The sequence below is a fragment of the Psammomys obesus genome, unplaced genomic scaffold (assembly GCF_907164565.1).
Source record: "Psammomys obesus unplaced genomic scaffold, mPsaObe1.curated_primary_1811, whole genome shotgun sequence".
Lineage (NCBI taxonomy): Eukaryota > Metazoa > Chordata > Mammalia > Rodentia > Muridae > Psammomys > Psammomys obesus.
In genome coordinates, this window is record NW_026596125.1 from 7096291 (window position 1) to 7123311 (window position 27021).

General features: G+C 52.2%; 1 protein-coding gene across 4 annotated transcripts in view; it reads right to left on the reverse strand.

Annotated features, from left to right (window-relative positions):
• The window catches only part of Sh3pxd2a (SH3 and PX domains 2A), a 203561-nt gene that overhangs the window by 42593 nt on the left and 133947 nt on the right, over positions 1–27021 (reverse strand). For 2 of the 4 annotated variants that reach the window (XM_055591631.1, XM_055591629.1), the window contains exons 7-8: positions 14047–14091; positions 7904–8035 (exon numbers count right to left, since the gene is read on the reverse strand). In XM_055591631.1, the coding sequence (XP_055447606.1) occupies positions 7904–8035; positions 14047–14091 (177 nt within the window). The remainder of the gene's footprint in view (positions 1–7903; positions 8036–14046; positions 14092–27021) is intronic. The other 2 variants (XM_055591630.1, XM_055591632.1) reach the window with 1 other exon arrangement.

Sequence of the window (27021 nt, forward strand, 5' to 3'; positions counted from 1 at the left end):
AGCCCTCCCGCTTCCCAGAGCTGTGGCTAATTTGCAGGGGCTGCCTAACTTCCACATTCCTTCTGCTTGGATGCCTATGTCCTGTTTTGCTGCCCCTGCCTATCACTCCGCGTGCTCCTTCTGCCCACTGGAACATGTTCATTTTCTGTGGCTCAGCTGGAAGCTCCTTTCTCCTTTAAACCTGCCCCCCCAGGCCCAACCTTGGCCCCCATCCCTTCAGCACTACCTGCACCACATGACAGAACCTTGATGGTCAGCATGGAGGTGTCCCAGGTGGGCCTCCTCTCCACTAGCCTTGCACGAAGCATCCTGATCGAAGGCATCTGCCCTTGGATCGCCAATAGGAGTCTGGCCTCTGCCACAAGCCCTTCTTTCTCTTCACAGGCCAGGAAAAAGGCAGTCATGCAACTAAGAACTCTGAAGAAAGTAGCTCTGGCAGGTGCTGTCTTAACTTCATGGGCAGTAAGCCCTCTGGTGCTATCTCTGCCTCAGAGGCCCACAGAACTGAGGACCGCTGAGAATGGTGGGGAAACTGGCCAGAAGAGCGCAAACTGTGCCATTGCTGTACCAGTCTGGCGTGGTTTGGCTTGGAGACAGGATCTCATATAGTCCAGACAGGCCTCAAACTTGCTGTGTAGCCAAGGATGACCCTGAACTTCTAGTTGTCCCGTCTGTACCTCTACAGTGCTGGGCTCACAGATGAGTACCATCATGCCTAGTTTGCGTGATGCAAGGGGTCAGACCAGGACTTTGTGCACGCCAGGCAAACACTGCCATCAGGTTGCTAGTCTACTGTCCTATCTGTGCTACATACACTGGCATCTCTGTCCCTGAAAATGAGCCCTTTTCAGTAAGAATATGCCAACGGTACAGCAGGGGCTGTACAGCTGTCCCCGTTACATAGGTAAGAAAAAAAACTGATGCTTTGAGGACCCAAGAAACTTTCCAAGGGCCATAGAGTAATCAAAATCACTACCAGGTTTACCTAACTCAAAGCCTGAGGTTTTAATGAGAAAGATTTCTGCAGTCTCAGTGCAGAGACCGTCTCTGTCCTACAGTGAACAAGGCTGAACCCCGGACTCACTTGCCCAGGGATTTATGCTTTCTGGGCCCCTCTCCTCCAGCCAGGTTTGAGAAGTGAACGAACTGCATGCCAGAGATGGCCTTGGACCAGAATGAACTTAGGAACTGCTGATTAGGCAAATACAGCAGGGACACACACATGCATTTAAGAAAAGATGAGCTGCTCAGAGAACAAGGCTTTCTGATGCTCCTCATGGAGCCTGTGAGGGCCAGACAGTACCGCCATATGCATGCTGACTCAGGAGCCCTCACCCTCACAAGGCTGTTTTGGAGATAGGAATGGTAGCTAATTAATCTCCAATGCATCAGGCTTGCTAGAAACTACCCTTTGAAGATTTCTAGAAATCTACCCTTTCTAGAAACAGCTTGGCGTGTCTTTACTGGGTGTCCATTTCTTAGGCAGCACAGCTTGGAAGTCTGGATCAGAATTCAGGTCATTCCTTAGTCAAGCACAGTCTAAGCACAAGACTTTGAAGCCAAACAGAGCCAACTTAAGACAGTGGAAAGTCTGTAGAGCTATGCCACATGGTAGGACAGATCAGTGGGTGGGGGCACTTGCCACCAAACATAACCACAGGAGTTTCATCTCCAGGGCCCACCCGGCACAAGAGCACCAATGTGTTATCCTCTAAACTCCACAGGCACGTTGCAGCACGAACGGCCCCTGGAGCTCCGTACCCCCTAAGAAATAAATGTAAGTTTAAGAAAAACTCAAAGCTTCCCTACCCTCACAATACAGTCCACATCTTAAGTGCTTGAATTTTCACACCAATTAGACATGAACGAACCCTGTGGGTAGATAAAATTATCACAGTGCCCAGGGACAAAGGAAATATTCAAATATCGTGAAGTAAACAAATGAGCATATTAATGAGCACTACTTTATAATATGTAGTGTATGTATCCTGTGGTACATATCACTGTCCCCCTTTATTCTGGAAAAAGGAAATTAGAGGGCTGGAGAGATGGCTCAGCAGTGAACAGCACTTGCTCTTACAGAGGACCTGACTTCAGGTCCCAGTACCCACATATGACCATTCATAACTCCAGTTCTAGGGAATTTGATGCTTGCTTCTGACCTCTGCAGGCACCAGGTATGTATGTGGTATAGGCAGACCCTGATAATACATAAAATAAATAAATCTAAAAGAAATTTTTAAAGAAGCAAATTGGCTTTTGTTTCTAATGCCAAAGTTACATTGGATTCCTTCCTTCCTTCCTTCCTTCCTTCCTTCCTTCCTTCCTTCCTTCCTTCCTTCCTTCCTTCCTTCCTTCCTTCCTTCCTTCCTTCTAGTGCTGGGTGAAATCCAGGCTTTGAGCATGCTAAAGCACCCTCCTCAGCCCACAAGCACTAGATCTGAAACCCAGTATTTGAATTCCAGACTCTCAGCCTTCTCTGCTTACACACACGGCCTCTCAAGTAAGTGGTTGCAGACAGCCGTGTTTTGGGGTACCCCTTACCTAAATAGCTCCCTTCTTTAAACTTGCCTTCTAGCTGACAAGAATAAATGAAAGCATTTGTTCTGCAAGCTGGATGCCCTGAGCTTGATCCTTGATTCCCAGAATCTCCAGTGAAAGGGGAAAACCAGCTCTGAAAACCGGTCCTCTGACTGCCACACGGACGCCATGTGTTCTCTTTCTCTCCCCCCACAAGCCCCCAGCAACAACAACAACCATATCTCCTGCAGTCACTGCTGAAAAGGTTAGCTAAGTAGTGATAATTACAGCCTGTGACAATGCTTCTGGTTCTGCTGATTGAATCGGGCCTGTGTCTAAGGACTGTCAACCCACTGGCTTACAAGAAGCCAATCAGAGTCATACATTTACACACACACACACACACACACACACACACACACACACACACACACACTGGGAGTGAAAAGAATATATATGAGCTACAGACAGGATAGCTCCCTATGTTTCCTGGATGAGTCTCCAACTCATAGACTCAAGTGATTTTCCTGCCTCAGCCTTCCTATGAACCAGAGCCACATGTGTGCAAATTTCTAGCTCAAACTTCAAAATCTGAGCTCAGAACCGGAGGCTCTGGGTTGTTGGTAGCTCTCTTAACTGAAACCTCATCGAGGCTGGAGCTAACAAAACACAGACATAAAGAAGCTCCTATCTTGGGTGAAGGAGAGAGGGAAAGCTGTCCACCATGAGGAGAAGTGCACAGCTCTGCTTTGAGTCCACGAGGTACCAAAGGAAGAGGGAGTTGTTAAGGAATTTTAATTCAGAACATGGCTGTTCTGGCAAGATATCATATCCAAAGACTTTCTAGGTCTGTGTGATTCAGCTGGAATGCAAACATACCTTTAATCCAAGAGACATAGGCCAGCAGTTCTGAATTCAAGGCCAGCCTGGTATACAGCAAGTTTCAGGTAAAGAAAAGCTTAGATCCAGGCGTGGTGGTACAAGCCTTTAATCCCGAACAATGACGGTAAAGTAAGTCTGCAGAAGAAAGCACCCATGTTTGAAAGAGATGTCTAATTGAGTGGCAGAAAAAGTGACGAATCAGAGAAAGGTTTGACAGAATAGGATACGCCCAAGTCTCTCAGGGCAATGCAGAGAGTTAAAAAAAAAGAGAAAGAGAGGGAGAGGGAGCAATTTTTACTGGGACAGTAATAGAGAGATGGGTTGCAGAGAGAGAGAACTCAGGTGAAGACTGAATGAGCCAGAAAATGAGAAGGAGCCAGGAGATTAGAGCAGATTGTTGGAGTTAGTTTGAGGCCAAGCTGAGCAATTTAGAGGGTAAGAGAAAAGCCAGATCGAAAGTCAGCTTGGAGAGGAGTTTGAGTCAGAACAGCTGAGTTGAACCAGCCAGCACAGAGCTCAGTAAGGACAAGAAAGGGTGAGCTTATTCAGCAGTAAGTCTCAGAGGCTGAAAACATTCTAGGCCTAGGTTAGATTGTATGGAGGCTAGAAGCTTCCAGGACTAGGCCTAGGTTAGCAGAAGGAGGCAGTAAGCCTCCCAGACAGCAACTAAATCAGTCAAATAAAAGTTACTTTTATGGGGAGTGGAACACACACACACATACACGTACACACGCATGCACACACGGTCAGGAGAGGACAGAGACAGAGCCAAGAAAGGACAAGAGCAAGATTGTGCTCACTTTTCGCTTCCAATCCCAGCCTCCCCAAGGCTGGGACTTGTATCTCCTTTTCGGCTTCAGTGAGATTTTCCTGTTCAATAGTTTCTTGAGCAAGCTGGAGGAATTTCCAGCCTTTAGTCACAGATCAAATGTACCAAAGAACTAGCTTTGGAGGGTAAATATTCCCAAGGCCTAGTTTTCTCACTGGGAAAGTGAATGGATTGAAAAGGAGAGCTCAAAACCCCTTGTTTCCAAGGAAGGTTAAGAAGCCTCAGTATGTCACACCAGTGCCAGGGAGTAAGCAAAGACTCGGGATGAAAGCTGAGGCAGGAGAAATCCTGTTGACTCATTTCCACACTCCCTGCCCTGGCTGCAGTCTTGGAAGGAAACAATCCTGGAAAGCTGGAGGCAGCTTTGTTCAACATGGAAATCAGTGAGCAGGACCCTGACATCATCAGCCTGCAGATGTCAGACCAGTTATGCCTGCCAGAGGTGCAGCTGATACAAGTCTTCCAGACACAAGAATGTCCCAAACGAGGCGACATTGCAGGTACCATTGCTCAGGTCAAGGGTGAAGTGTCAAGAGGTTTCCATGAAGAAACAATGGCTGTTGCAGGCCCTGGCATGGCCTGCTGCATAGCAAAGCTGCCAAAGCTGCTGTAGCTTTCTGCTCTATGTGATCCTATTGAGCAGTGGCAAAGAATAGGCTTTGCCACTACGTGGGCTTTTTCCTTTTGCTCATAAGAGGTGCTTGTAGCTTCTCCCTGTATGTGCTTCCTGGGATGGGTTATCCTCAGCGTGGGAAAACATCACCTTCCTGAGACTTTCTCAGCTGATGCCTGCCTCCAAGTTCAAAGGATCAATTTAGTCCCTAATACCCCACACCTGTGGACACTATACCAGCTGGTTCCGAGCACCATCTTTTGGCAAGGATATTCTGGGGGGAATCTATGACCATCTTGAGTTATCTGTGTCTCTAATCCATTTATCATTGACACAAACTTTACCCACTCAACACTCCAAGATCAGCAAATTCTCAGCCTCCTCCAGGGCCTCTTTGAAGGGAGAGACCTAAGCGTTTGCATTCTAAGAATCGCCTAAACTCTTTCCATGTTTCTTTAGTTACAAAATGGTTAAAGTGCCTTTTACCATGAGACTGGTAGAATTATCCTATTCAGTGTGGAGCCTGGGGCCTGGTTTATGGACTTGGGAGTCACCTTCCAGACATATCCCTTTAGATGGACGACAGCCATAGGGTGCTGGCATGTCCACACCCCACATTACCTTGTGCCTGTAGTTCAGGTCACATGGAGGCCTCTAACAAACAGGCAGAGACATTGCTGGGTCTCTCCATGGACCCTCCGTCTGAGCAACTCCCAGCTAAGTGAAAGGGCACACAGGCAGAGGCCTGCTCCCAATGGGAGGCCTGGGGGACAATACTCACTGGGGCTGCTGCCCAACAATGCCAGTGGAAATGTTGCAACATGCTCACCATGTCCCGGGTCAAAGGCATCATAATTGCGTCTTTGTTCCAGAGTTCACCACTCCTTCCAAAACCAGCTCATGGGATGTACACACCTCACCTGCAACCCCTACAATTCAGCCTCCTTACCAGACAGCTACTGCCCAGGATCTGAAGTCTGGCCATCCAGCTTTCTCTCCTCTACCCTGTCTCTCTCGTTAAGCTGGATGGACATCCAAGCCATCCTGGTTTCTATGGACAGATAGACAGGTAGCCATGGTACTCCAGATCCTTGTTCAAACATATGTGTAGCTACACAGCTATCTCCACAAACCACCAGAGCAGCAGAAAAGACACAAACAATTTTTTTTTTTTTTGAGACAGGGCTTCACCATTTACTGTCACATGGCCTCAGACTCTATGCAGATGAGGCTGGCCTCAGCCTCACACAGGCCTGCCGAGATGTGCCTCCTGATTGCTCTGATTAAAGGCATGTTCCCCCACTCTCCCATGGATTCATGGAGCCGGACTCTTCTGCCATCCTGGCCAACGGCTAACTCACCTCAAAGACTCAGGAGCTCACCACCTCCTGCTACTCTGGGTCACAAAGCAGTGGTGGTGAGGCAGGGCACATGTGGCAATATCTGAGGAAGAGCTTGAAAGAACTGACCTTGCATTCAAAAGCGAGTTCCTGTCTCTCCTAGGAGCAAGCTCCCAAGAGAACAAACTCCAACCCCCTCACCCCCACCCTCCCAACGCCTCTCATTCTGTCACAAGAGATCCCTCATGGAGCCTCAGGGACTCAGAGCTTCCAGAGCCAGCCCCAAGGCAATACCAGCTCCCTTACAGATCAGGGAGCTGGGGATGACGAGAAGTTACACAGAAGGGAAGCAGTGTGGTGGTCACCTAGTCAAGATCTGATACCACGTCATGTTCTGTCACGTGCAGTGTCGCTGCCAACCACCCAGGCACAAGGACAGAGCCTGGCTTCTCAGGGAGGGGAATGGGCTATGATGATGCCAGCCTCAGGCGGGGAGTCCAGCCTGTGTTCACATCCCAGCGCTGTGCTCGGGAGCTGTGTCCCCAAGAATGCCCACTGAGATTTCTTTAGTGTCTCTGCAGCCACCCAGAGGCATTATCGTTCAGGAACTTGGGAGCACTGCTTTTGTCCTCAGAACACTCAGCTCTCTGTGTGCCTCAGTCATTCTATCTACAGAATGGATGCAGTGATCCTTTGGATTGCTTTCCTTTCAGTGTCTTAGGAGGGAACAGGGAAGACGCTTCCCTCTCAAAGGGCCCACAAGTGCAATCCAGGGGTACACCTATGTACAAGTCCTGCCCCCAGGAAACTGAAACTGAAACCAAAACAAGACCCCGACACCCCTCCCCACCCCCATCAAGCTCCACCTGACAGGTTGTGGGACCCTCTGGCCCTTCAGGAGCTACATGAGCCTGCAACCATGGACCGACAGACTCCATCACTCTTTTCTCCATCTGCTGTGCCTTTTCTTGCCAAGGACATCGAGGGATTTTGGTTCACTCTGTAAGGACCCTGGAACCAGCAGACCCCGGCAAGCTATGGGCGTGGTCCCTATGTCAGTTCCTAATGACGAAGTGACTACTGCAGGGCCCTCCAGGACCTGGCTTCATCCAGTGCCTGGGCCCTCTTCCCAGGTCCCGGTGGCCTCCAGCTCAGCAGGAGGCAGTCAGCTCACGGCCCACTCACTGCCCAGACACCAGCCAACCTCCCACAGGGCCCTGGCCCCTCCTCAGACATCTTGCCAGGGGCCTGGGGACTCTGGAACCCATTGTGATATCATGGCCTGCCTTCTGCACCAGCTGGCGGGGTCCTCCCACTCCTGCCTGGATCCTGGCAGAGAGACAGCTCAAGTGGGCAAGCTGTCATTGGGCAGCCCCTGAACTAAAGCTACCATCTCCTCTGGCTTCAGATGGCATGGGGTCCCCGACTAGGGAACGGATGCTTCTGCTCCCACCTTGGCCCTTGCGTTAGCACAAGCCGGCTAATTAGCCCCAAGCCAGGGAGACATTCTTCCACCAGGCAAACTGCTGGCCTGAAGCCCAAACCAACAGGGGAACTTCAGACTCCTCGGCCCTCTCCCTTCCAGATGGAAATAACGTATAGCTGCAGAGGTGGGGGGAGGAGGAGAGGAACAAAACCCCAGCCGGGCCTAGGAGCCAGGCTGGAACCCAGGAGGCAGGCAGGAACCCAGGACTGGACAGTCGAAGGCCAGGCACTCACCACTTTCGTTCTTCTCGATGACATCTACCACCTCCCCGGCCTGGAGGCTCAGCTCCGAGTTCTCTTGTTTCTTATAGTTGGACACCACCACGTACTGTTCCAGGATCATGGGCTCGGCGTTGGTGTCGGCACCTGGCGAGGGCAGAAAGCATGCGGTGAGCCAGCGGCCAGCCGTGGCCCCGCGTCCGGGGCGCCCTCTGTCCATCGCCCTCGAGGGAGGCTGCTCGGTCGCCAGGTCTGCACCGAGGAGCAGCCCGTAGCCAGGGCTCGCAGCTTGCTGGGCCCCAAGGACAGGCCATATAGCAAGGCCCCACACCGGCCCGCTGCACCGCGGGGACCGGGGGACATGGGGAGCCAGGGGGACGGGGAGGGGGGGAGAAGGGGGTGGAGAGAAGCAGAGACAGGCAGAGATGCAAGCCAAGGAAATTGAGGGAAAAGACTGCTGCTGCGTGTGAAGAGTTAGTCACAGGCCGGCATGGGGGAGTCTGCGGAGAGGCCCAGGGCCTCCCATCTCTCCAGACTCTTGGGCTGGCTGGGGTAGGAGAGGAGGGCCACAGGAGCACAGTGGGCGGCCCATGAAGGTTGAGGCCAGAGCACAGGGGAGAGAAAGAAGAGAGGAGAATGGAAGGTTCAGGAGACCGGCTGCCTCTACCCCTGGCCTTTAACCCAGAGAGAAAAGGCAGCAGGGTTTCCCTCAGGAGGGAGAGGGAGAGAACTTCTCCACAGCCTAGGTCCAGCAAAGAGTCAAGAGGGTTTGAGGCCGCCAATCACCAGGGCTTACTCGCAACCCTTAAATAGAAACACATGAGACCCATCGAATGAGGAGCCGGGGGTGGAGGCAGGGGATGGGAGGAGGGCCCAGACTGTTTACTTGAAACCCAAGAAGAAAGTCCCAGCGCCAGTGCTGGCGAGAGCCCCCCCCCCTGCCAACTTTTCCTCAAGTTCGGCTCCATTCCTGTCCTCCCGGCTCTCCGGCTCTTCAAGGGCCAGGCAGACAGCAGCCTTAGGCTTTCCGGAGGAGCCTTCCTGGGCCTCTCTGCCATCTCAACCAGCAGAGGCTGCCTGGTCCCCCTTGATGTGCTGGGCAGTTTTAAGAGCCTCTGAGTCAAAGGCTGGGGTGTATCAGATTGAGAGAGAGAGAGAGAGAGAGAGAGAGAGAGAGAGAGAGAAAGAGAGAGTATGCGGGCCCTGCTTTCAGGAGCAAGCCAGTTCTTTGTCCTATTTGGCCACTGGACCAGTGTGGCACTCGTTAAACAAGCACCAGGCTGGGAAGTGGACAGCTGGGTACCCCTCTTGGCTTAAAGGGGTGGCTGGATGCGCTGTCAAATCTCTGCTCTTCAACTGTTACCGTGGACACTCCCAAAGACAGGATGCCCTGTTAGCCTTATACAAATCCACAAGCCAGAAAAATGACTAATCACCTCTTTCAGGAAGCCTTCCCAGACCCCTCCACCCCCAAGAGAATTCCTAGTACATTTCTTGCACCATATGTTTGTCAGTCAGCCTGTAATTCCCACACTAGAGACAGAGGCAAGAGAATCAGGAGTTCAAGGTCAGCCTGGGTGGCCAGTCAAGAAACCTGTCTCAAAACCAAAACAAATGCAAAATGCCACCAACGTTCTCTCGGTCTCTCAAAGGCTGGGGCTTTTGCTCCACTAGGTCTCCTGGGGTGCCTCACCCCTCAGACACATTCCCTCTGCATGACTGAGTCTGACTCATATGCCAGGCAGGTATGGCTGCAGTCCGCCTCGAAACACCCCTTTTCTCTTCCTGTTTAACTCAAAAATTAATGAGAGGCTCAGAGAGAACAAGAGACTCATGCAGTTCCCACAGCTCATAGAGAGAGAGCCAAACCACTCACGGTCTTTTTGAAGGTTCAAGGCCACCTCTCTCCTAATCACAGAATGCTGCTCTGTCTCCATGCACACGTTCCTTCTGACACAATGACTCTCCACTTAGGAACACAGACTGGGCACAGGAGCTTATGAACCTCAAACTCTGATGCCCAGGCTTTTGCTCAGCTTTGTGGGTGGGGCCTCAGCACGAGTCACTTTGCATAACCCATCCTGTCCCACGGTTGAGAGACGCAGCCAAAAGTGAGGTGTGCTGCCGAGACTTCTTGGTCCTTAGTGAAGAAGTCCACGCCAAGGTCTGTGGCCAGAGAACTCTGGGAGTGTCAAAGGAGGCTCTCTCAGGAGGAGAAAGAAACCATGGTCCTGGCACTTTTCTCCTGCATGGTGTGGGCTTTGCAGCCCCAGCTGGGCCCTTTGGAGACTCAGAAGCTGAGGTGTCCCCTGTGTGCACACATGGCGGCCCTAGACAGCCCCTGCCAAGCCAGAATTGTATTTCAGGCAGAAACTCAACCAACAGCAGGGCAGCCTGGCCTCTGTTCTCACCTGTCGCCAGCTTCTGTACCAGCTAGCAACAGACTGGGCACTGGGCTGGCAACTAGCCTCCCACTGTGCCCTGAAGAATATCAGTGCCTGGTAGCACAAACCAAAATGGGACCAGACTGAGAGGACCTTAAATGTGAAAAATGGGTAAGGACCCAAATGGGGGGACAGTGGTAGGGGTTCTGGAGCAACCTGAGGCTTCTAAGTCCTGACAGTGGCCAAGCACAGGCAAGTCCCCATCAGGGTCCCTCAGGGTCAGTCCCATCCTCAGCACCCAACTGCAGCATCATGCTTGGGCCTCGCAGGGACCTTCCAGCCTCGTGTTACACACATGCAAACTGAATGTCACGAGGGGAAGCCAGCTGTGTGTCCTCAGCTGGGATTATACCCAAGTCCCGTGCCACCAAGTATGTGATCTTAACTCCTGCACCACATGTGGCCTACAGGTGCCATTGATGCTTAGTCTCTAGGAAGGACCCTGCCCTACCTGCATCCCCAGACACCTGACACCCAGGTGGTGCCTGATGAACACTGGAGTTCAGGGTTCTTACAGGCTCATGCTGTGACCTCTGTTGAGAGGCCCATGCACCCATTAGTGGTAGGCACTGAGCATGAGAAGAATGTACTTCCAGACAGTGTGACTGTAAGGGCCTTTTACTTCCCAAATGTGGGGACAATAAATGACTGAACTGGAAAGGAGAAAAAGGAGATGGGAAACTGAGGCAATAAGGAGCAAGAAGCTCAGGGATTGTGGCCAGACAATGGACAAAAAATGTGAGGATGAAGATGAGGTGCCGGTGGAGGGGACAGGTATCAGCTCATTTTGATCCAAGCCAAGAAAAATCCGAGGCAGGATTTCAAAGCAGAGGAAAATCTACACACCCACAGCCCTCATCCGCAGTCTGCTGGAAAACTGGCTGGAGCCTCTAACGGCTAGCATTCTGGGACTCAGGAAGGCAAAGCAGAGAGCGCTTTCTCCAGGGCCGCACAGCATGGGCAGGTTGCCACTCTTCTTGCAGACAGCTGCACTAGCTGCAGGGTTCTCTCTCTCTCTCTCTCTGTCCCCTCTCTCCCTCCCACCCCCAGTGCAGGCAGGCTCCCAGCTCTCCCCCTCTGGCATCTGCCTCTCGGGGTGTTGCTGCATGGCAGCAGGCACTAAGAGCAGGTATCCAGATGAGAAACGGCTTGGTGGTAGGTGATGATGTCATCTATAGAGGCAGCTCTGGATCTCCTCCAAGGCAGGCAAAGGCCTGGAAAATCGGGGTCTGGAGGACTCTGCCTTAGGGAGGGGGAGGGAGCCTCCTGTGCTCAGATGAGGCTCTGGCACTGAGCAGAGGGGTGGACACTCCTGGATAGCACTGCCTCTCCAGCCTTAGAAAGGGGCTTTGCACAAGAGGTGGATTCTTAAGCGTTCCTTGGCTGGAGTCCTTGGCTGGACCTGCTGGGCTCCTGGGCTCCTGAGGGTCTCTGCCCTAGCCCTGCCTCACACCCAGATTCCTCCAATTACGATCTGCATAGCAATTTGGGGGTTTTATTGTCAATTCAAGCTTCTGAACTAGGCCTTTGCTAACTCATTCCTGGGCTCCTTCAGTGGCTCCTCATTACTTGAAGAATAAAGGGCAAATTCAAGCCCCGTCTTTCTTGTGATTGGTGCTCCCCTGGCTCCCTGATACTCCTCCACCATTCCATGTAGTGTTCATTGCTCAGCACGTGAGTGAGCACTCTGTCCCTGTGTACGCTCTCCTTAAGCCTTTCCTGTAGGACTTGCCCCTGCCCCACGCGTGTTCCCTTCTATTCCTCTAATTCTACCCAAGCATTCCTGCCCCTTAGGAGGCTCCCTTAGCACTCCAGCCACGGTGTCTCTTCTCTCCTGGCCTTCTGGTTGGGAATGGTTCTCCAACCAAACCGTGTGCTTCAGACTAGTCACCTCTGATTCCAGTGCCATAGGACATGACCCAGACAGAACCATTTCCCCTGATCCCGAGGCACAAACTTAGTATCACTGTCAGAGCTTCTGGAGTCCAGTCCTGCCTGCCCTTGTTTGCTCTGTGACGTTGGGGAGCACACTTGCCCTTCCTGAGGTTAGCTCCTCATATGTGAACAGGAACAGTACCTCATGGGGCTGTCCTGTGAATGCTAAAGCCCTGTGCAAAGTACAGACAGCTGTTTAGAGTGCAGGGACTATGGGAGACTTGGGAGGAACTGAAGACTCACTACCAGAGGCAGCTCATAGCCAAAGCCCCAGGACCCGGAGCGAGGAGAGGGGAGCCTAAAGCTACTCCCCTGCAGTGTGCCTCTTCTAGAGCCCCCTCCAGACAGGCATGGACTTACTGGCTGGAGAGAGCCAACTCTGAGCCTCGAGGCTGCTCTGGGTTGGATGCCAGCCTAAGCAGCCCCAGAACTCTATCTATCCCTTGGGATCTCTGGCATCAGCCCATCAGCTCTGACTTTCCCGATGAACAGAATTCCCCCAACATTCCAGAAGGGAAACCAAGGCTTGGAGACTCTAGTCTTGGACTCTTAGTTAGCTGTCCCTGCTGCTCTAGGGTGGGGATGGGGGCGGGGAGGTGGGGAAGCCAGGCCTTATGGGAGCTCTGCCACAGGTTCCCCAAGACACTCCCAACCCTGGGCATCCCACCAAGACCCAACAGTCCCTCACAGCCTGGTGCTCCCAGGCTCCACTGGGCCTGCTGGCCTCTCAGCTATACGTTTGGTGAATAGAATGTATTGCTGCGGGCCAAGTGTGCTCTGCTTCACTGGCTTGAGCAGAGGGGAAAAAGGGACAGGAGCCCAGTGATTAGCTCAGGCCCAGGCCGGCGTCATAGGGAACACTGTAAGGACGACCAGCAGGGAAGGGGGATCTTCTCCGCTGCCTTCTCTCCCAGGATGCTCAACACTCCCTCCCTGCCAACAGTGGTGGTGGAAAGTGAAGGAGGGATGAAACTTAAGCTTTGACCCTGCAACTGGCCCAAGACCCCTTTTTACCCTAATCCTCTGCCATACCTCTCCAACCCCTCGGCCTGAATATTTGCTCTTAGAATGAAAAGGATCCTGTTGAAGATCCTTCTGGAAATGCCATCCTTCTCCCACCATCTACTCCAGGCATTATAGTCCTGCTGTTCATGGTTTTTGCCACAAGGCAAAACTGACCCTCTCTCCAGATGGACCAGATACAGGCCAAGTTCCTGGGCCCCGAAGGCACCTTACCTGGCAGCTAATGGCCCTGGGGCATTTCCAAGCTCTGGACTACTGGGAAGTGGGGGGCTGTGATCCACCCTGTCACACTCACAGAAAGGGGTCTCCTGTACTCCAGATCTCTAGCTCCCCAGAGAGATCTCAAAAGTGGGTTTGGATTTTGGCTCTTCTTTGGCTACTCTCCCTGGGAAAGTCAATGTGATAAGGCAGAATATGACAGCAGCCCACCATCATCCTGGCACAGAAATCCCCAGAGATGGCGTTGTATGCCTTTGGGAAGGTTATGCAACCCACCCAGGGCAGCACGGGCAGGGCATGGCTGAGCTGGGATTCAAACCCACAGGCCCTGAGCCAGCACATACTCACACTCTGATACTTGGGCACTATTCTACAAGGTTCCATGGCTCATCTGAAGACTATAAAGGGTTCTCCCGGCAGGCAGAGGGCCCAGGGAGTGGAAAAGCCCTGCATGCAGATGAAGGGAAACAGGCACCAGCTCCCCGGCACACATGCTGGGACACACATGTTCAGGAACACATGCACGCAAGGCAGTACCTGTCACGTCCTTCTTGGGAGACTCAGCCCAGCTGGACAACCACACTTCCAAGTCCCCGAGAGAGCAAGGAGAAGCAGGAGAGAAAACCGTTAGGCAGGCAGGAGGGCCACGGATGCGTGGCTGCAGACACTGAGGTTCAGGGCGCCCTGGGCGGAAGGCGGGGGAGGGGAGGGAATGATTTCCTGGCCTGGGATGGCTGCTGGGCGTGGGCCTGTATGATTACAGAGGCTGGCTGGGATAATGAGGTGTCTGTTGAAACACAGGAACCTCTGAAGCAGATTCCTGACCCAGGCCCTCCCTGCAATGGGATTTGGCTTTAGTGTGGGCTGGAGAAGGCAGGACTCTCCTCCTTTGCCATGTGGGAGGCTGGTCCCATGGGGCCTGGTGGCTCCAAGGATTGTCAAAGGCCAGCAGGCTCATCCGACCAGACCCAGGACCTCAAATGTCAGGGTAGTTTTCAAGTTTTATGATACCACATCTACTTTGTCCTGAGGTCTTGTTTGGCTCTTGCCACAGCTACATCCACCCAGGGAGGAAGCAGGCCTGAGGGGGGTTGAGGGGAGACTCCCCACAGCAGCGGTTTCCAACCTTCCCAAAACTGCGTGTGACCCTTTAGTGCAGCTCCTCATGTTGTGGTGACCTCAGCCATAAAATTATTTTCATGGCTACTTCATAACTGTAATTTTGCTCCTGTTATGAATCGTACTGTAAATATCTCTGTTTTCTGATGGTCTTAGGGACCCCTGTGAAAGGGCTGTTGGAAATACCAAGGGGGTTGCAACCCACAGGTTGAGAACACTGTTGTGCAGACCCTCACTTCACACTGGGCTCGGGAGTTAGTGGCCAGGAGATGGGGGCCGCATTCCAGGCTCAGGCAATGCTAGCCTGCCTAGGTCTCAGTTTCCTCACTGGAGAAACAGTTATGTTGTCTCCTGCCAAGAGGGAGGATAAAACAAAAGCACTCGAGAGAAACAAGACATTACAGCCTAGGATGCCATCAGCCCTGTGATGAGGCAGAAAGCTCGTCACCTGTTCACTGCTAGGAACATTTCTAACTTTTTAAGTGTGTGTGTGTGTATATGTGTGTGTGTGTGTGTATGTGTGTGTGTGCATGCGTGCCACAGGGGACAACTTTAGGAAATCAGTCCCATCTTTCCACATGTGTCCCAGGCTTGCATAACAAACCCCTTCACAGGCTGAGCCACCAGGCCAGCCCAGGCTCAGACACTTCTGGACTGTCAAAGGTCACCAGAAGTCACCACAGACACTATCTGCCCACAGTGGACCATTTACTCCCGTGACGGACTGGTGGGCACCTGCCTCTGGCCTCACACTGTTAGGGAGACATTTTTCAGATGGGAAGCATCCACCTAGGCTTCCATGGGCTAGAAAGGAACCCAGCCTGGAGCGGAGCAGTGTTTCCAGAGACAGTCAAGGGGCTAGTGTTGGGCTACACATGTTCGAAGTTTGCAAACCTTGCAGGGCCATCCAGCACTGGTCAGGGGCTGGGGGGCGGGGGGGGGAGCTGAAGACCTCTTCACAGCGGGTAACAGCTGCCAACTGTGATCCAGCAACTGTGGTCTACCAAGCCTTGAACAGTACACCTCACGTGAGGGCTACTAAGTTGCTCTTCAAGACCAACTATAATAGCAGGTACTGCTATCCCTCCATTTTACAGGGAACCAGAGAGGTCAAGTTACTCCCTAAGAATACAAAGCTAATACAATGTCCACCCTTTGCAGGTACAACCAGAGTTTGAAGTCTCCACACTTGCTCAGTAAGCCCCCAGCCCCCAGGAAAACTGGGAAGCTGATATTTCAGAATGAGCTTGTGGAGAGTTTAGAGATGTCTCTGAGACCTGGGTACACACAGACACAGGCTCCAACCCTTAGGGACGTTAGTTACTCTTTTGAAGCCTATTTTTTCTCTTTCTTTCTTTCTTTCTTTCTTTCTTTCTTTCTTTCTTTCTTTCTTCTTTCTTTCTAGACAGGGTTTTGGTGTAGTCTTGGCTATCTTGGGCTCACTTTGTAGACCAGGCTGGCCTCAAACTCACAGAGATCAAGCAGCCTCTGCCTCCCCGAATGCTGGGATTACAGACATGCACCATGGTGCCAGACTCTATTCTTTATTTCTAAGTTAAATTTCTTTTTCGTAACTTTATTTTTATTTTATTCTATGCATATGAGTGATTTGCTTGCACATATGTTTATGTATCACTTGCATGTTTGGTGCCTGTGGTGGTGGGGGAGGGCAGAAGAGGAGTCAGGTCTCCTAAAACTGGAGTTACAGATGGTGGTGAGCCACCAGCTGGGTGCTGGGCGTCCAAACTTCTGGAGGAGCAGCCAGTGCTCTTAACCACTGAGCCATCTCTCCAGCCCCTCAAAGCCTATTCTTGAGCTTGTGAAAGTCAGGATAAAGTGGTATGCTTCCCTTCTTGGCTACAGTGATGACTAAATGAAGTGATAGCAGTAGGCAACATAATGCCTCGTAATTTCCAGTGCTTACCAAAGGTTAGCCACCATTGCCACCAACACTTCCCATAATGCAGCTAGCACGAGCCTGGCTCTCAGCCTCATTCAGCTCGGAGGGCACCAGGGAAGTCAAGGATCTGGGATGCAAGGATGGTAACTGAATGATACCGTGTGCTAGAAACAAGAAAACCGCTGCATCTGAGTCTGAGATGCTTCCCACCGTCACCCTCAGACTGGGTCCATTGGAATTAGGGATAAACAGGGCTGGGTCTGAGGCCAGAGCCTCTCACCAAGCCTGGCAGCTGGCAGGACTGCCCTCATGGGGCTGAGATGGGCCAGACAAGGTGGGCCAGACCACCAAGGCTCTAAGTGGCTGCAGACAAGGAGGGCCGGGGAGTGGGGAGCCTACCTGCCTGTAGATGCTGCCTTTCAGCTTCCCTTTGGGCTCCTCATGAGGAAGCACTTTGAGAAAGGCAAATCTCTTCCAGTGAGCCACAGAAAGGCATTGTGCCTGCATGTGGACAGCTCAGGAAGAATTATTCTTTTGGGCCAGGGACCAGGGAAAACTTATCCTAGGTACTGGGGGTGAGAGGGTCTCCAGGAAGACCACTCAGCTCTGCCGTTATCGTGCAAAAGTGGGTCGGGCATGGTGAAAACTGTTAATCCCAGCATGTGGGAGGTAGTGGGAAGATGACCAGAAGTTCAAAGCCTGCCTGGGCCACTTTGATTCTCTGTGAAAATATAAAGAGGGCTGGGAGGGTAGCTCAATAGTAAAGTGCTTGCCTAGCATGTTTGAGGACCTAGGGTCAATCTCCAGTAACACACACACACACTAAATAAATCATCCAGTGATTATACTAAAAACAGTGACTGGGCCATCTTCCAATAAAATTTTATTCACAGAAGCAAAGGTAGGCCGGATGTGGCCAGAGGGCAGACACCTGAGTGTATACCCATCCTGCCTCAACCTCCAGAAGCAGGCATTTTCTTCCCCATCCTCAAGGAAACTGCAACAGACTGGGAACAAGCCTGTCTTTTTTAAAGCGATTCCTTTCCCAATCCCTGGATGTGCAGAGTAAATCCAGCCCTGCCGCTCCTGGCCGCCCTGGCAAGCTCTCTCCCGGGATGGGAAGGTCCCCTTCCACCTCACTCTGATGAACAGAAGAGAGCCTGGCTCATACAGCCAGGCCGTCCAGCCAGCAGGCACACAGGGCTGCTGGCTCAGGAGCAAGAGGCAGGCCCAGCCAAGAAACAGCTGTGACCCACACACACCGACTGCTGCTTTACTCCCCTCTCCTGACCGAAAAGCCAGGGCCCTGCAGAACAGGGACAAAGCCTGCTACAAAATGAGAGGTATGGGGTATGGGACTGTTATCTGCAGGCCGGGCCTTGCTGAGAGCTAGCTCTGTGGCCTTCGGCCCCACTACTCAACACCTGCCAACTACAGCATGCAGACCTACTGATCTCTTCAGTGTTTGTCTAATGTTCCAGACCTTCCTGGCAGAAACCTGGTACTTGCCATAACACATAACACAAATGATTAAATGAGTACCGGGAAAAGACCATCTTTCCAGAGAAAAAGAACCCACTTGAACACAGATTCAACTTCTGGAAAGCCAAACCCCCAGAAGGAGGAGATAGCTTTGAAGGCAGCCGTTGTGTTTGAATATGAAACATCTCTCACAAGCTCCTGGACTACAGGTCTGGCCACTAGCTGATGGGCCACGAGGAAATTACTGGATCCTGAGGCCTTGGGCCTAAGCAGTGGAGTGGGAGGTGGAAGGAAGTAGGAAGTATGGCCTACCTGGAAGGAAGCATGGCCCGAAAGATGCACCATGTCCCCTCCCCTTCCTGTCTCTCTCTTCCGGCCTGTGAACAACTTTGCTCTGCCATAGGCCCTTGCTGCCAGGATGTTCACAGCAATGCAGCTTAATTTGTTAGTTACATCTGCATCACTGTGACCTGCCTGGCAGGAACAACGGATGAAGAGAGCTTAACTTGGATACATGGTTTGAGTCTGTCATGGTGGGGAAGTTCATACCACAGCAGTGGCAGTATGAAGTAAGAGCTGTTCGTGGTGGACCAGGAAGCAAGGCTGGAACTACAGCAGCAGTTATAACCCTCCAAGGCTGGTTCCTGGTGAGACCACTCCCAGCAGCTAGGCCTTGCCTCCTCAGGGCTCCACAGCCTCTCCAAAAAGTGCCACCAGCTGAAGAAGCTTTCAGGCCATGAGCTCAGGGTCCATGGCAGAGACCATGGATAGATACCTCTGTGACACCATGAGCCAAAATAAGCCAGTCCTCCCTTTAAACTGTTTCCTCAGGCCTTTGGCATCGGGGCAGAGATGAGGAGCAAGAGTAGCAGAGGCCTGGGCCTTGTGCGCACTTTGTCATGTACAGTGGCTGACCTGGGACATTTAGCAATCTGATCTTTTCTTCCCATGATACAGCAGTGAAGAGGCCCAACACCACATCTTCTTCCCGGTATTTTCACACTGACATGACCCACTGCCTGTGAAAGCTCCAGGACAGGTTGGAGTTAGGCCTCTTGGGATATGATGGGAAGTGGATAACAGCAAAAGCTGTGGGTTCCAGGGAGATAAGATGGTGTAGAGACAGGGCCTTTCCACTATGCACAACATCCATGTTCTTGTCACAGCTGTTCCTGCTGGCCAGCAATACCAGCAAGGATCTAGGCCCAGAGGAAAATCTAGTGTCTGCAGATGTGGCCAAACACTGGGTCTAGTGAACACTTGGGAAGCTGATCCTGGCTCCTCTTGGGTCTGGGTGATGAGGGAGAAGCCAAGAACCACAGGCATGAACTTCCAGAGTCCCTGTCCCCCCTCACCCCCCGCCTCCATTTCCCCTCTGCCCCTAAGGTCTGGCTGGCCTGGCTAGTCTAAATGAGGGAAAGACACCCCTCCCCCACCCCTCCCAAGCCCTTAACCTTGAACAACTGCAGAGCTTCGGGAACCACTCGGCAGATACCCCAGTCCAGTCCTACACCGTGTCTGCAGGACACTTCCCTGGAGGAACAAGGTCCAGATTCCAAACTAATAAACCTTGAGTGGGCTGAGTCCTGGGCGGAGGCACAGAGAGAGGGCTGTCAACTGCCCTAACTCTATGAAGGATGACACTGAGCCAGAGGCTCGGGGGACTGGGGTGGGCCACCCCTTTACCAGTTCTCACAGCTCAGAGACTCTGCCAGGTCCCTTCCCTCCTTCAGGATCTCGGGAGAGGCCTCTCCCTCCTTGGGAATTCTATTGTTCATACCCGTGTGCAGCTTTTAGGTAAGGCTGCATTCTAATCTTTCCCCTCCTTCCCTTGCTACAATTCAGCTTTACACAGGGCCGATTTCTTAAGTTTCTTAGACTCCAGGTGCTTCTTCCCCTTTTTGACTATGCCACCAGGAAACGTGGCCACCGCCTTCAGCCCCATACTTAATGGCGGTGGCAGCAGCTGTTTTCATGAGTGGAGCATGGATGTCCCCGTCTCTCCCACTGTCAGTCATGGACACACATGGTTCCCTTTGTTCCAACAGCCCGACCTGGCTCATCTGTCTTACAAAGCTATTCTCGACATTGACGGCTACTCTGGGGAGCAGGTGCAGGTACAAAGGGTCTCAGGCCCCCTTTCATCCCTTCTGAACATGCCTGCCTGCCCTTCTACTGTCTGCTGTAGAACAGAGGCGGCTATGGGACCATAGCCTTTTTGGCCCCCTGAACCTGTTTTGTTTTGTTTTTCAGAATAGGGTTTCCCTGTGAAGGAAGTTTTCATTTCTCTATATGTTATATAAATATGTTTTCGTTTTAATCCCGAGGGTGGGATTTTAGTTGGGCTTTAGTTTGTCCACAGCTGTTAATTTTCTCATTCAGAGTGTGGCTTTTGCCGTGTGTGACACAGAGGCGGGAGGGCATGGTCTCCGGCTCTGAGAGAAAAAGTATGAGCGCGGAGAATGGGAAGGTGAGGTGTTCAGTGTTGGCATGTGGCATGTAGCAGTTTGGAGAGACCAGAGACGGTGTGGCAGTTTGGAGCAGGCAGGCTAAGAGAAACACTTTGGGGCGTAGCAGCGTGGAGGAGACTGCTGGCTGCCTCTGCGGTTGACGGAGATTGGTACAGAGCCCTAAAAGAATGCTGTGACCCTAAACAGCCGGGAGAAGCAAAGAGGTCTGGGCCCCTCTCCTCCACTAACCTTTTCTCTCTCCTACTTAAGGTTGGAGGTTGTTGGAAGGGAGGTAGAGGCCTAAATACCCCAAATACAGGAATCCCCTTTTCTTTATAAATTGCCCAGTCTTAGGCTGAGGACGTGACTCAGTTGGCAGAGTGCTTGCCTAGCAAGTGTGAAGCCTTGAGTTCAAATCCCAGCAGCACATAAGGCCAGGTGCCGTGGTCCTTCCCTGTAATTCCAGCACCTGGGAGGCAGAGGCAGGAGAGTGGGAAACTCAAGGTCATTCCCAGCTGCACAGCAATTTTGAGGCTACTCTGGGCTACAGGAGACTGTGTCTCAGGTATCCTGTTCCTACAACAGAGTGTGACCTAAGACTACTGTTTTTCAGATGGGCGGCCCAGGAAGCTTACACAGCCCCCCATACAAACACACAGAGGAAAGACACCATCTTGGACTGAAGAAGTTAATGCCACCACAGCAGTGGTTCCCCGAATGCCCTGCGTCCCCCTCCCAGCCTCTCGGGCAGGTTGGCTTCCTAGAGCCTTCAGAAATCCCCTTCAGAAATCCCGTACACTGACACAAGGGCCTTGGGCTAGCTTAATGCTGTGGTGGGATTGAGATCATCCAGCATTTATGAACAAGAGCTTCACTCAAGCCCTAAGTGGCTGGGCTACAGGCTTCTCAGCCGAGTGGGGCTGTACTTAGGGGCTGAGTTACCAATGCAGATCTGAAAGACAAGAAAATCCCAAATGTCTCCAGTCTTCTCACTCTGCTATATCCTTGACTCTCTGGTCTTACCACACAGACCAGAAACCATGGTCAAACTCCGGGTGAGAGAGAAGAAAGAGAGAGAGAAAGAGAGAGCTGCTTGCCTAAGATTCAGTTAGACAATATCAATTACTCACTCAGCCAGAGGTGGGTGGGTCAGGGTGCTAAATGGTTAGTGTACATTTTCTTATTTAATCCTTAGAATAATCTGCCTTTTGCAGATGAGGAAACTGATGCTCAGGGGAGTTAAGGTCTTTTCCCAAGGGCCCCACAGCAAGGAAGAGATGGTGTCAGGGTTGAGCCCAGGCAAGTGGGCCAGGAATGGGGAACAAAGGGATCCTAGTGGAGACATCGTTTTCTGGTCTTTCCCTTTGGCCTTATTGATTTCTGCTGCGCTCTCCGTGTAAAGGCAGCCATGTTCTCACATCGCGCATGCAGCTATGAATGAGCCCTTCCCCAGGGTCTTGCCATTCTCAGACTCCAGGGTACCCATGGGAGCGCCCAGCCTAGGGGAGGAATGTACCGGACCCTGAAGTCTGCGCTGCTCAAGGAAAACAGGCAGATTGTCTGCTCAGGTAGGGAGATGGGAGGGCTCCACAGCTTCTAAAGGATCAAGAAAAGGCTGGCACCAGGACAGGCCAGCCTCTGGGACCACTCAGCTGGAGTGGGGGGGGGGGCGGCGTCAGCTTTCTTAAGAGACCAGAAGAGGTTAAAGACAGGTGGCCACACTGGGAAATGTGTGGGCAGACAGAGGAGCACTGGGTGGGGAAGTGGGTGGGCGGGGCTGAGCATCTGCTTCCAGCAGCTGCAGCTTGACCGCACACAGCCCCTTGGGTGCGGCCTCCCCCTCGGCTCTCAGGTCCCTTACCTCTCCCGGAGCCCCGCCGTTTGTGTACACCAGAAAAGAAATAAAACTCGAGTCCGAGATTCCCAGCACCCCAGCCACTCCCTCCTTGGGGTGGTCTGCCTTGGTGGTCTACCCTGTTTACCGAGGTGTCTCTCCCTGCAGCTCCTCCACCCACACCCCAGCAGCCCCCACCCAGGGCACTGTGTGTGCTCACTCGCAGAGGCAGCACAGAAATGGGCCAGTGACTTCAATAGTCAGCCAGCCACTTCCGGCCCATAGTCCTGGACCCAGCTACCCCTGGCCAGCTTGTTCAGGAGCCAAATGGGAGGACGGAGTATAGGGAGGGAGTCAAGGGCAGCACGCTCAGGATGGACATTCCCATCCAGGACAGTGTGGAGTAGAACGTCCAGTCTCCCACTCTGGACTCCGGCTATCAGATCATCAAAGAATCAACTGCCAGCTATTCAGAGAGCGCTGTCCGCATGCGTGGCCGGGCCCTGCTGCTGATCCAGCTCCATTGGATGTCCTGGGCGCACAGGAGGACGTACACAGTATGGACACAGTACGTACTCCCTGAGCGATACTGTCTGCTCAGGAATCCTCGAGCTTGAAGCAGCCTGGCAGCCTTGGCCACCTGCTCGATTCTGTCCAGGCCACCTCCTCAGGGTGTCCTTCTCTGAGGCTCACTGGAGTGGCCTGGGAGAGTCAGAATGAGCCTCCAAAGACCTTGCTGGTGCAGCAGGGCCTGGTTGTGAGCATGGCTCCCAGGCTGTAGATGTCAGGTAAGGCCTTGCTCTTATCTGAACTGAGGTTGAGGATACCCATATTTTAAAAAATACAATATTTTTATTGATTATTTGGAAATTCCCCATAATGCACCTCAGTCACATTCACTTCCCAGTCCTCCCAGGTCCACCCCTCCACCCTTGTGACCTCCCCCCCCCAAAAAAAAAGAAAAAGAAGAGACGCAGGAAGAGGAGCAGGAGGAGAAGGAGAAAATGTTCAATGTGCGCTGCTCACGTGCTCGCTGCAGCACGGGCACACTCCGGTGGCCAGCCCCTTAAAGGAAACTGAGTCCCTCCCCACCCGGTGGAAACCATCAGCTCTGAAGAGCGACACGTGAGCATCCTTATCACAATTTTAAGACTTCTCTTCCGCAGCTTCCTGTCTAGCCTGTTTCTTTTCGCTTTTTTTTTGGGGGGGGGGGTGGAGGCTGTCACAGAAGCCTTCTCCCGGCGGAGGGTGGGATGGGGGAATACCCATTTTTGGAGGGGATACCTATTTTTTAAGGTTGGTCTATCTCACCCATCTTTGCTCTGTAGTGTTCACTGTTTCAAGCAGCTCCAGAATGCTTGCTAGGGCTGTAATCTTAAAAAAAGTTTGGCACATAGTAGGTGCTGAATAAAAACACGCTAAGGTAGGCGAGGTACATACCCCAGGGTTCAAGCATTTGCCTAGGATGCACAAAGAACTGTGCTTCGTTCTTAGCACCCCTCCCCCAGAGTGTTGCGTTTCTCCAGTTAGCTCTGAGGTTCCTCTTGTCTTAACCCTGTGTGCCACATCCCCACACCTCAAACACTCAAAGTCTCCCATTAAACCTCTGGCTGACAGGAGCATGGGCCCCCTTTGGTCCTTGCTGCACTGGTCTCAGGGCAACCCAAACTCACCTGATGCCTGTGGCCCTGACCTTCATCTAGTCCAATGATTCCCAACCTGTGGGTCATGACCCCTTTGGGGGTCACATATCAGATGTTTACACTACAATTTACAACAGCAGCAGAATTACAGTTAAGAGACAGTAAAAATAATTTTATGGCTGGGGAGAGGGTCACCAAAACATGAGGGACCGTATTAAAGGGCCACAGCATTAAGAAGGTTGAGAACCACTGCTGTAGTCCAAAGTCGCCCTTCTGAGCCACATGCAGGCCTTCTTCGGCTGGGGAATGCCCCTGACCTTCCTGGGTGCCGCAGAGAGGCCCTCAGGCCCAGCAGGATGTCCCAGAGGCTGCATGACAACATCTGTTTCAAAGGGCTTAAGAAAACAAAACAAAAAACATAACCAATATAGTCTCATGGCAGGATGGGTGTCACGGGAAATGGGAGCCTGTGCAGGGACAACAGGCTTATCCGCCATGACTGGTGGAATCCAGGTTCAGCCCCTCCCCCACAGTGTCTGCTAGAAAAGCCCCCGGGCCTCTCCTGACTTGGCCTGGCCCTGCTCTCTCTGCAAGGGTTTGGTCAGGTCCCCTGAGCTCACAAATGCCACATAAACAGTAGTGCATGTGCGTACGTGTGCGCAACACACTCACGCGCGCGCGCGCACACACACACACACACACACACGCACACACACACATGCACACACGCATCACTGCTGGGGAAATCCCACAGCTGGCTCTCACGTGACTAAGCTTTGTCCAGAAAGCAGCAGCTGAGAGAGCCGCAGGACACGGGAGGGCTGGGGGTGGAGCTGACCCTTTCCTTACCACAGCGCAGACTGAGCTTCCTTCCCGCCAGGAGAATGGAACAAGCCACTGTGTGCCTAGCTCACTACTTCTCTGAGCCCATGTTTCCCTGTGCTAAGGAAAGGAGGGGGCATGTCCTGATGCCTAGGTGAGGGCCAGGAACTGGGCTAGAATTATTGCCCTCCTTTTATGGGTGTGAACAAATGTCTCTAACTGGAGGTGGGGGGAGGCCCCCAGGGGCAAGTTTTCTCCCATCCAGGCGCACGGTTCCTATTGGCCAGTGCTGACCTGTGTCACAGCTGCTGAAACTGTAGGCCAGGATGGGTACTTAGAGCCGTGGAGAAGCCTGAGGCCCAATTTACTTTATGTTTCCTTACTGAGATACTGTGTACCCCAGGCTGACCTCAAACTCATGGTCCACGTGCCTCAGTGTCCCAGGTAATAGGATTTTTTTTTTTTTAAAGAGCCCACCCTGAGGTTTAGAGACAGCATCTCACTGTAACCCAGACTGGCCTGACACCTGCTATGCAGCTGAGCACGGTGTTGAACTTCTGGTCCTACGCCGGGATTATAGGCATATGCCACCATGGCCAGCGCAGCTGCTCGGCTTAGAAGATATTTGCACACTGTGCCACCAGTGCGGTGACTGGCCATCTTCTGCACTGTCCTCCCTCTGCCTGGCATTAGGGAGGCTGAGGTAGGAAGTGCACAAACTCATGGCTGGTGTGGGTGTGTTGACGAGGTTTTATGTCAACTTGACATGAGCTAGGGTCATCGGGAAAGAAAATGCTTGACTGATGTGGGAAGTTACGGCCCACTGTGGGTGGGACCACTCCCAGGCAGTAGCCCTGGATGGCAGGAAGGCAGACTGAGGGAACCATGAGAAGCAAGCCATAAGCAGTGCTCTGCCATAGAGTCTGCTCCCAGGTTTCCGTCCTGACTTCCCCTAGTGATAGAATATGCTCTGAGAGCTGTAAGATAAAAAGCAAACCCTTTTCTCTCCAACTTGCTCCTGGTCATGGTGTTTTATCAGCAACAGAAACCCTAACTAGGACACTGGACAACTTAGGTAGGCCTTGTCTCAAAATATAAAATAAAGTTAGTTAAAAGGGGGGGGGGGGCTGTTTGAGAATATATAGCGCAGTGGTGGACAACTTGCTTAGCATAAATGAAGTTTCCATAAGATCGTATGTTTGAATTCTTGGTCCGTAGGGACCAAGATGGGAATGCCCAGCTGGCTGCTCCAGCCGCCTGTTGCCAAGCCTACATTCCACCATCATAGACTCTACCCCTTTGGAACCATGAGCCCAATTAAACTCTTTCTGCTGTAAATTTCGTTATAGCAGTGTTTTTCATAGGTGTTTGTCTCAAGATGTTTTGCCACAGCAACAGAAAATAACACAACAAAAATAGCACAACAAAAATAAATGAATAAAAAAAGAAATAATCAAAACCCTTAGTAAATTAGCTGCAGAAGGCCTAGCGCTTTCCTGGCAGGCCTATGTGGCTGGAGGGCTTTGCCCCACCCATCTGTGGCATTTGTGTTACTGTGTTCATTGACACTCTCTGGTTAATTTATTCTCCCATCCAACTGGGGGTCCTGGAAGACAGAGACCTCCTCAAGTTCATCTTGGCATCCCTGGAGCTGGGCATAGAGCCTGGCATGGAACAGGTTCTCAGTTGCTTGGCAAAAGAATCTATAAACCAGCCATGGCCAGGACGTAGTTCAGCAGCAGCCACGCCGTCCTGGACGGAAGGTCCAGAAGCAGCACCGTCCTATGCATCTGCCCTTCGAGGGTCCTCCGTGTCTCCCAGATTGCCACTGGTGTGCACAGTGCCACTGGCCTTGAGCAGAGGAGGCCCAGGTCCCAGGAGTGTGGGCATGGGCTCTGAAAGCAGAGCCCTGGGGTCAATGTCAATGATGACCCAGGAGCCAGGAGATTGGTGGGGTGAGGTAGGGAACAGGGACAGCGGTGCACAGAAGGACATGTCTCTCCCCGACAGACGTGTGTAATGTCTCCACGAGGCCATGGCCCACGTACAAACGTCTTGGTTTGGCCTGTCATCTCTGCTTTACAAGGATTCACCTTCCTGCAGGAATGGTTATACACTCACTTAGATCTAACTTAACACTTTGGGGAGCCTAGAGGGATCAAGGGTGAGCTGGCGAGACCCCAGAGAAGACAGAAAAGCTGTCTCTGAGACCACAGAAGACACCACACATACGAACCAGAAGAGCCATGGGAAGGAGTGAGA